The sequence below is a fragment of the Pimephales promelas genome, chromosome 14 (genome assembly GCF_988280905.1).
Source record: "Pimephales promelas chromosome 14, fPimPro1.hap1.1, whole genome shotgun sequence".
Taxonomy (NCBI): domain Eukaryota; kingdom Metazoa; phylum Chordata; class Actinopteri; order Cypriniformes; family Leuciscidae; genus Pimephales; species Pimephales promelas.
Window position 1 is genome coordinate 6,881,030 of NC_142782.1, and position 10,780 is coordinate 6,891,809.

The 10,780-nt window shown below is 39.0% G+C and overlaps 1 protein-coding gene across 1 annotated transcript in view; it reads left to right on the top strand.

Annotated features, from left to right (window-relative positions):
- The first annotated feature begins 631 nt into the window (after positions 1 to 631).
- LOC120489549 (uncharacterized) overlaps positions 632 to 10,780 on the top strand; it is a 37,323-nt gene continuing 27,174 nt past the window's right edge. The window contains exons 1-8 of the mRNA XM_089119347.1: positions 632 to 1,781; positions 2,464 to 2,519; positions 2,781 to 2,997; positions 4,322 to 4,458; positions 5,035 to 5,211; positions 5,389 to 5,562; positions 9,353 to 9,450; positions 9,975 to 10,161. Coding sequence (XP_088975473.1) covers positions 702 to 1,781; positions 2,464 to 2,519; positions 2,781 to 2,997; positions 4,322 to 4,458; positions 5,035 to 5,211; positions 5,389 to 5,562; positions 9,353 to 9,450; positions 9,975 to 10,161 — 2,126 coding nt within the window. The 5' untranslated portion in view covers positions 632 to 701. The remainder of the gene's footprint in view (positions 1,782 to 2,463; positions 2,520 to 2,780; positions 2,998 to 4,321; positions 4,459 to 5,034; positions 5,212 to 5,388; positions 5,563 to 9,352; positions 9,451 to 9,974; positions 10,162 to 10,780) is intronic.

Sequence of the window (10,780 nt, forward strand, 5' to 3'; positions counted from 1 at the left end):
AAATCGAATTTGGGCCACATTTACCTGCAGTCTGAACAAAGCCATAGAGACTTGCGAATGGGCTCTTTTGATTTAACAACCACCCAGATTAGCCAATAGCAATGCAATGAACTAACCACTCAGAACAGTTCAGGAACGGCACAATTCCCATAGCATCTTAGCATTGTGGTGCAGTGTTTTGCATGGGCAAACACCAGCTATGTTCTCTTCAAAAATGTAAAATATAGTTTTTAAAGGACATCTCTTGGCTTATAATGAGAACTAGACTGAGTTAATTTACCGGCTCCTCCCAGCAGGTTGGTTGTACAGTAATCTGTTTCTAATCTTCTTAGCTCACACAACGTGTGCTCTGCAGTTATACAGCTCCCACAATTTATACAGATCATTAACTATAGATGACACAAAATGGAGGCATTAGCAAATATAACATGCTTCCCCTAAGGGTGAGTGATTTTTTGTAAATACTTTACAGCTGTAGCCTAATGATGATCGTAATTGCCACTGCATTATCCACATGTAAGAATATAAATGTTTGATCGGTTGACATTTGAATTATTAGATCTTTTATTTAATTATTTGGAAGTTCAGCCATTTTTAATGCAGCACTCATGGTTATGTCTGAATATTTTATTGAGCTGATGGAATGAGACCTTGTTTTAAAATGATTGTATTGAAACGGCAAAATGTGAATAACAAGCACCATGCCGTTGCCTGAGGAAAACGCATACGAGACTCCATATGCGCCGAAAGACGGTACAACAGCTTTATACAAGAACACCCCGCTGAGTAGACGTCCCTCTATACAAACGCCTTTCATTCAGCAAACATTCTTCAAGAGGGAAGCAGACTGCACTTTAGATCTTCCTCACCACAAGAACATTTATTCAGTTTCAGAGAGTGCAAGTGGCTCAAAATACACCAGTAGAGATACAGCAAGTGATGCTACGGCCCTCATGTATTCTAACACAGCAGCCAAGCATAAGTGTGAGCAATGCAAGACTCAAGAGAGGGATTTTACTGAGGATTCCTCATTATCCCCAGTTTCAAAGAAAAACAGCCAGCCGACCTGCTTTAATTCTGCAGACATTGCTTATAAACCCCAAAAGGAAGCGTTCGCTTTTCAAAAGCAAGATGAAAGGCTTTCCTCCTCTACCTTTCATGATCTTCTTGAGTCCTCGTGGATTTCTGCAAACTTGTATTGCTCGATGCTCCACTTCGACACAACTGAACAAGCCGTCTCTTTTGTGGAACATCAAACGCCCAACATGTCTGGATCCACCTCAGCAGTTTCCTTTCTCTCAATACCTGTTGTCACTGAAAGTGAAAGGCACAGTTGCTACATTCCTAGAGGTATCAAAAGACAACCAAGAAATGATCACTTTCAGTGCTGTAATACAAGATTCAGCTCTAGTCAAGTCCCTAGAGTAGCTATGCGTGGCAAACAACCAAACAAATCTGGACAAAATGAAAATTTTGTCAGAGACACAAGGCTTAATGGCAACAAATTGGCTTTTGAAAGCCCTAAAGAGATTAACCCTCATAAAAGGCTTGAAATCCAAGAAAATTTGAGTCTGATGCACCCACTGGTGATTCAGGATATAAAGAACCATACGCAAACTATGCAAAGAGTTCTTCTTAGAGGAGCATACGAATGTCCTCTTGGACTGGCAGAAAGGAATGAACTAATGTCTATTCATGGCAAATACCTTACATCTCATCAACACTCACCTTTTGCGAAGTGTAAAGCCTTGGCTGCAACAGAAGCTCAGATTTCTGCTCAGGTATGTTGGCATACAAAATCCTGTAATGAAAATATCCTAAATGAAGCCTCCTGGAATTTATATCAGTATATGGAACCAGTTCAAATGGGGAATTGTAGATTTACAATGATTAATAGATTTAAAAACTAATTTCCCCTCTGTTTTTCTAATATGGATGAAAAATGATCCATTTCGATCACAAAAATGTAATTAGAATCAAATATGTACAGTCAATTTCAATTCAATTCAAGTTTATTTGTACAGGCTAGCCACACCGTCACAAATGGATTATTAATAAATTATTATCTTTTTTAAATTAAGAATGAAATGAAGACATTGCTATAATATATTATATTATTTTTTAAATTTATGTTTAGTTATATATTACTGGATTTAGTTATTAAGTGTACATAGGTGTGACGGATCCTTAGAACTCTACGTTGATGGGTCTGCTCAGCGCCACTTAAAGTCTAACACACCTAACGTCCTGACATTGAATTTTGATAACCAGACATCAGAACCTATATTTAACCAAACAGAAATGTCTTATGCCTGCTGGATAGATTCTTATTTGATTCCATTTGGATTGGTTTGGAATTCCTTTAAGATTTTTTGGACTAGGGTGTTTTGAAGGGATGATATAATTTGATGTAATTTTAGAAAACCGAACACATCTTTAACATATTTCTTTTTGTTTGAAAAGCTTGATATACCACCAGCAGCTTGTGATGACTTTGATGAAAGGAAAATAGAAGAAAGGTAAAGAAAACAAACTCTGTCTCTGTGTCAAATGACTGTGCTTCTTCTGATAGAGCTTAAAAAACAATAAATGTCTTACTTGTTGTGACTTGTGCCTGTAATTTTGAGCTCAGCTAAATGAATCGAATTAAATGCTTTTTCGAGCCCATGCACTGTGTTTAAATTGTGATCAAGAGAATTATCTGGAGGTTGGGCCATTAAACATGAATGGTGACTGTCATCACTGTTGATTTTTTTGCCAATTGTCACTGTGTTATGCAGGAGTGAGGATCTGTATAGTTTCCGTCTGAGGTTGCGCTGTCTGAGAATGTGGTCCAAAAGACTCCGGTTACTCTCTCAAGCCTGCTGTCATGATAGAAGAAGAGTTTTAAACAAAGCTCTGAATGTTCTGAGATGGGCCGCAAAGATGCATTGTGCTCATACAGATGCAGTGGAGAGGAGAAGAAGTAATTTCATACTCTATCAGAGTTTTTACCAGGTGGGAAATTTGTACAACTCTATAATACACTATACCCTTGTGATAATGTATTTTATAAACAATGGCAGAGTTTCCTGAGAATATCCCTCAGAAATTTACAATAAAGTTGACTATTGATGAACTACAGTGTTTGGATAGTCAAAAGGCATAATTCCTCATGGGGTGGCACACTGCAGCGCCAGACGCGACGCAAGTGTCTTTTGCTAGTTTCAGCCCAACGCAGTTATCATTTTAACATACTGTGCCACATCGTTTGAATAGCAAATGCGTTTTCCCCCATTTGTGCACTGGTCTGAAAAGGAGATGTGTTCAGGCACATTGTTGGCGCGTTGCTATTTTGAGGCAAATGAATTACACTGCATTTTTTTTTTTAAAGGAACACTCTGACTTTTTGGGACTTTAGCTTAATCACCATATCCCCCAGAGTTAGATAAGTCCATACATACCTTTTTCATCTTGTGCTGTGATGCACCCACTGCTAGCCTAGCTTAGCAAAAAGACTGGATGTAAATGGATACAGCTAGCATACTAATCCCAAATAAGTGACAAAATAACGCAAACATTTTCCTATTTACATGTTGTGATTTGTATAGCCACAGAGTGTACAAATAGCAAGGTCATATGAGAAACATCATGGTATTACCTCCCCTGTTTATTGTCGCAGCTCTTTATATATACAGCAAACAGCCATGATTGTAAACTATGCTATTACTATCTAGTAATTGCTGATTCTATACTCCAACCCTGAACGAACTCTCTGCTCCTCACCACGGTGCGTCTCAGTTGCTGCGGTAATCACTCCGCCCAAGTAGCAGTCCCTTGCCTTCTGAGAATATAGTGGTGAATAAGCTAAAGTCCCAAAAAAGTTGGAGTGTTCCTTTAAAGGGCGCATTAGTGATATGCGCATATAGGCAGGTGCACAACACGTGTACACTCTGCTTATTATAGACACAGGGATGTGCAGCCACACAAAAACTAGCCAAATATTAGGATATATAAGGATTACAATGTAAAAGATTAATATTGTGTACATAAAGATATAGTGGAATCTGCAACTGGCTTTTAAAGGGAATGGGATATGAGACTCTAATTGGTTCATTGCACGTTACACTCAAAACACACCCATTAATCATTAAGAGAATAGGGACAACCCTTTTAGACCGTACCAAACAAGTGTATTTCGCAATTTTGTAGACTAGCAAAATTGGTTCGCTTGTGCCATGCACTTTAGACCATGCCCTTAGATCGATAAAACAGGGCCCATGGTGTTAGACTGTGTTTTGAACAAACCATTTCAGCTTCATATCTTAACATTCTGTTACAGTGGAAGAATCACTATGAAAGCAACACAGACGCTTTAAGAAAACGACTCATTCAGCCCAGCAGAACTGTGTTTCTGATGACCACATGTTCCACCTGGAGGAACCCACGTTTGCTCAGAACAGCTGTGATTCATTATCAGTAAGAAACATCCCATAATCTGGGTCAGATCTATAGTTACCTCTGTATGAATAAGAGTTAATAGGGATGCCTGAGTCACCATCTTGGACAGGAATCAGGGTTTCCCTTTGCTAGCTATCATGAGTTTCACCTAAGTTGTGCATAACTGGTCCTGGTTGGTTTGTTACCACTTTTTGGAAACATCGCTCTCCTTTTCTTAAACGGATACTCCACTTTGTTTTGGAAATAGGCTCGTTTTACCACTCACCCAAAGTCAAACAGTTGAGTTTTACCGTTTTCAAATCCATTCAGCCGATTTTCTGATATTTAGAAAAATATCAGTAACCAGACAGTTTCTGGTCTCATTGACTTCAGTAGAAGGAAAAAAAATTACTATGGAAGTCAATGAGACCAGAAACTGTCTGGTTACTGATATTCTTCTAAATAACAAAAAATCGGCTGAATACATTCGAAAATGGTAAAACCCAACTGTTTCACTCTAGGGGAGAGGTAAAATGAGGTAAAATTTCCAAAAAAGTGGAGTATCCCTTTAAGCACTTGTATGTAAGTGTGTCTATATGTGCTTGCACCCTGCAGTCTATCTGTACTGTATAAGCACTGGCTGCTATGGAGGCAGGTGTGTTTAAATCGGTTCTCTAGGAGACAGCAGGCGAGGTGGGCATGTGTGTGTTGGGTCAGACGACTCCGGAGCAAAGTCTGGACCCTGTGGATATTAACCTGGCAGAGAAACCAGCTGGCCACAGATCAATACAGGTACAGGCATTGTCTCAATGCTATATACATGTCTGTGTCATGCACATGCTAGTGCAGTATATTTTTGTTCAGTCTCCCAAATGTTGATTTTTATTCTCAGAATTTGCTAACTATGTCTTATATACATATCCCATAATGTTTCCCCTAGATATCAATGAGATCTCTGTCTTTCTTTAGAATGCATTTGTTAGCATCAGCATGGAAGAAATGGAAGATCCGTTACCATCTGAACAAGCTGGAGAAGTTGAAGCAGTCCACTCAGATAAGCAGACTTCTTCACTCCTTCCATCGTTGGCAGAAAAGAGCAGAATCCCGTCAAAGAGAGAGAGAAAAACAGTTCGTTTTGAGCCGGTAAGGGTCAATCGGACTCTCACATCATCACCCTCATGTCATTCTCTGGAACACCAAAACAAATGTGCTTTTAGGGGTACAAAAGTTAGTCACTGGGACAATACACTTAGTAGTTTGGTTTGCTGCTTTCATTCGGTCCCAAAAACCAACAACATTTAGGGCCAATCCCAATTCTACCCCTTACCCCTTCACTTTCCCCTTCCCCTCCGTTTTGCGCGTCCACGTGAAGGGGTAGGGCTGTTCCAATTCTCTTTTGGTTGGAGGGGGAGGGCTAGGGGAAAGGGCCAGATAGCCCCTCAAACGAAGATTTTTCGGGAGCACACTTCAAACGAAGGGGTATGAGAAGTGTCACTGCTAACCCAGGCTACAGACGCAAAATGACTGCCCAAGCAAAAAAGGAGACCCATAAATGTAAGTATTTGTGGCTTTAATAAGTATTGTAACGACAAATAATGACTTGCTTTATGTTACATTCAATATTGTGTTCATATTTACGGTCAGTTTCTTCACAGAAACGTTTGTAAAAAAATCGCTAAAATTACTGTAGTTTGCTAACGATAGTCCCGCAACATATTTTCGTCGTCTCCATTGTTTCCTGCGAACTTCACAAGATAAATGCAAGAAAATAGCTGTAACGGTACCCACGCGTCTGAGATAACTGCAGCTGTCAACGGCATCTTGGAAGTTGTGATAAACATCGGCGCATCTCCTGCGTGACGTAGGCGCTAGCGACGACTTATAATGACGTTTAACGGAGGCGTAGTGGTGTCCCATTTCTTAGGGGAATATTTTCACCCCTACGCATTGCCACTCTGTTTCAAGGGTCAAGGGGAAGGCGAAGGGGTAGGGCTAGGGGAAAGGGAAGGGGTAAGGGGTAGAATTGGGATTGGCCCTTATTCCTGGTCTGCTTAGCGCTCACGTTGGCATTTTTAACACCAAACCTTAACGCATAGGGATATATTCACAACCTGATTGGTCTGCTTTTATGGCGTATATTTCAAGACGGAACTTACCGAACATCCAAACAGTGTGCCGGGCTAAATGCGTTCACTGTATGTGCGTAGCATACATATAATGGTATTTTGACCAGCTGTGCAACATCATGACTGTGACGAGAAAAAACAGCTATGTTTGAGGATTCTGTCCTTTTTAGGGTCGCATCTTGTGACATCATGTCCTGTTTTTGGTTAATTTGCTAGTCTTTGCTATTGTTGCATTTATATTTAATTCGAACTGCACCAGAGTTTGTTTGGAAGTGGACCGAGACCCATCTTTTTGACGGTCTGAGTATGCTTGTTTGATGCACAAAATTTATTTATATAGTGCTTTTCACAAAACACACAGTTGTCTATATAAGTTTTAGGGCTGGACGTTTTAACGATATATAACGTTAGCGAATGATCTTCTGGATTTAGATCTACCAATATTGTATAGTGTAAGGACATTTATGCATCCTTTAAGGTACATCCTTAATGTGGTGTATATAACAATAAGGATAAGGTGTATCCTTAACAAACCTTTTACGGGTAAATATGGTAGAGTACATGGATGTCCTTTTAAAGTAACACCAGGTAACTTTTCAACCTTCATAATATATTTCCAAGTCTCTTGTGATGGTATATCAACTTACAGTAGGTTGAATGACACATCTGCCATAGCCTGATGGGGTTTGTAGCGTTTTTAATCGTACTTTTCAACTTTTCGAATTTCGGGTAGTAACCGGCGAACAAAGAGAACTACAAAATTTGACTGCTTTTATGGCATATACGTCACTTCCAGCACCACCCCAACTTCCTTAAAAACGGATGTGCGAGCCAAATGTTATAGTCATGGTCGAAGCAGCACAGAAAAACAAGAAAGCAAAGGTTTTATCAGAGCAAAGTGAAAAGAGAAGAAGAGAACGTGATCGCGTTAAAGGCAGAACGAGGATCAACATTGGGCCAGCGTTTTCTCGCTGGCGTGAGCTGAAGGAAGAGGAGGGGGACCGACCAATGCATACTTGGCTGTCATGCTTAGTATATTGCTTGCATATTTTTTTGTCTGCCTGACTATGTTACGGAAGCTATCTTATCCTCAGTTTATCTTCATGAATCAAGTAATGATAGTAGAGTAGCGAATTATCAATCTGGTAGCTAGTAAACGATATTCTAGTTTTTGACGGGTAGCTATCGTCTAAACAGCGTGTACAAGTTTGGTAGGGGCAACATTCTTGCAAGTAAATATATAAGATGTACAAAATCATATTTTAGGATACCTAATATGTCTGTGATCTTCATTTATTTTTCTTGCCTCAAGCTATAATGCAAATCGTTTTGTAAAATTTACAGATTCATTTATGGTAGCTTGATATATAATATCGACGATATATGGTTATTATCTACCACTCAAACATTGCATTGAAGTATCATATAGATTCAGTAAAACGGTAACCAATAGACTAGGCTACTATAATGACGCTGGTTTGTAAACGTGAGCATCACGATCATTTGTCGATAGAAAAAAAAAATAAAACCCATGAAATTATATTCATATGACATGCTGAAATATATGCCACTGTACCTGGGATGAAGACATTTCACACGCGACGCAAGCAGAACACCTGCATGTGACCTCCTCCTACAGTGTTCAGGGTTATCAAGGTTGTCAACAAATGCACGTGCATGTAGGATGACAGAGTTTACAACAGTAGTAGAGGACAATACTGTTTCCCAACTGTAGGGGGACCCCGAGAGCAAAAGTGACCTGGTGTTACTTAAAGGGTATTGTCACAGTGACAAACTATGTTGAACCTCTAAATGTAAAAATGTGTTACTTTTTTATTCTGAGTGTGAATGTCTTTATGATGACTTGCAATGCTTTTGGGAAACGCACGTTTCAATACGAGAGAGAGTGTGTCAGTGTTGTGATACAAGGGAAAGACGCGCCAGCCCCAAACACCCGGATGAGTGGTTATTGTACAGTAGAGTGTAGCTAGTGACATTTTTGGTTCATAACTGACCATGGAATGTTGCGACTGATCAATCATTAAGTATTTCAGAGAGCCATGTAAAATAACGTCTAAGAAACCATATAAAATTAAAGCTGCCAAAGCATCAAAAGACATTGTCTTATGTAGGGAGCATTTAACCACTGAGATCATAGATGAAATAGACAATTTTTCCACATTTCAGGGTGATTTTTCATGATTTACCATGTTCCAGTATGATTTACCATGAATCTAGCATGATTTACCATGGTGTCCATCGATTTACCATGTTCTAGCATGATTTATCATGATTTACCATGTTCTAATATGATTTACTACAGTTTACAATGATTTACCATGCACCATGCTAGGATGGTGTAAAATGCATGCTTACACACACACACACACACACACACACACACACACACACACACACACACACACACACACACACATTTGGGTTATGTTATTGTGAAAAACCATATCTTACCACAGTTTACCCTGATTTACCACATTTAGCATTGATGTGAAGTGTCAGTACAAATAAACTGGTACACTCTGACAAAATATGAATGTGTTATAATAGTAATGGTTATATAAGTCATTTTACATTGTCTATATATGAACGCAAAAGCACACTGCATAGAAAGGCTATAGCAACGCCTAGAACACCGTAGTTGTGGAGGCGTTTTTTTTTTGTATGGTCAAGTGGTCAAAAATCTAGTTTTTAGGTGAAGGTGTAAATGCAAATTGTTTTTGCAAATTGAGTTTACCAGAAGAATACAGTATAAATGTGCTATACCACATCATTTGTTTCATTCACAGACGCACCCTAAACTCCTGGCATTGCTACATTCAGAAGATAAAATTAATACGTTTGAGCACCAGAGTCCCATGGGTGCTTTCCAGGCGGATGTTAGCAGGTAGGTGGAGCAAAAAAAAAAAAAATTAAAAAAATCCATACCGCCATTTAGAAGTGCGTTCAACTTCGTCAAGTGGGCGAGGGAAGTTTATTATTTTGGACAGACCTTCGACCCCTTGATTTTGGAGTCTACTCAATTTATAGTACACTTCAGGCAGATCCATAGACCACAATGCAACAGGATTTTGACGTCTCTTAATTTACCCCCGCCCCACCACCACCACCACACAACTCTAGTGTATGATAAAGAGTTATTGTGACATTTAACCGCATTGTGTAGCTATGCTGACTGTTTTTACATACTTACAGTTTATTGTATTGTTATCATTTTTTTTATATATTATGTAATAATTGTAAAACAATGTAAAACACATTTGAAGAGTTCCGCCAGTAGTGGGCACAGACAGCGTAAGCAATGACGTACATCCGAGTGAATAAAGACGGAGGGAAGTTAGCGAGGGAAGTGCGTAAAAAATGGACTTAAACGCAACCTGGGAGTGATGGCAATTGTTGAAATATGTGCAGTAAACTTCAGGAAGTGGAGAGATGTCACAAGAAGGATGCAAGAAACAAGGATATGTCTGGAGAGAGTGTGCCATCTGCAGGATAAAAGTAGAATACAGACTAGATTTACAATATGGCGTCAAAGCGTTCGGGCAAGGAAAGAGTTAAGAAGAGTACGGGAGAATTTACAAAGAGCTCAACTCTCAGGGTAAGTCAAGCTTGTTTTCCTGTGCTTCATTTGCATTGTGGCTGTTACACTCAAATGATATGTTCAAAAGCTTGCATTTAATACAAATTATCAAGAAAGTTGCAAACACTTTTTTTGAAATGTTGTGTTAGTTGTTCATAAAAGTGTTAGTGAAAGACAAACTTAATATTATCTGAGCTATTTTGTTTTTTTATTAATTTTGAATGACCATGTTGACCAATAGAATTTATAAGACCTTAAAGGACAACTCCGGCGCAAAATGAACTTTTGGTCTAATTACACATTGCTACCTAGTGAACCGTTTTCTGAGATTTGTTTTCATGATTGCCGAATGTAAATAGTTTTAGCTCTAAAAACAGTTCAGCCTATAACGCTAGTATAACGCTAGTATATAGGGCATAGAGTAATGACAAATAAAAATCGCTTGTTATTACCACTAACAAGGCTCAAAATAGCCCCACACCAACACGACAGCATAACAAGGGTCCCTACATTCAAACTGAAGCATTGAGAACTTTGTCAGTGTCCATACAGTTTAATAAGAAGATATTTTATACACACAGTCAACTTCACGAATACAGGAAGAAGCCATCTTGGAAAAATAGTCTCTACCAGTCGA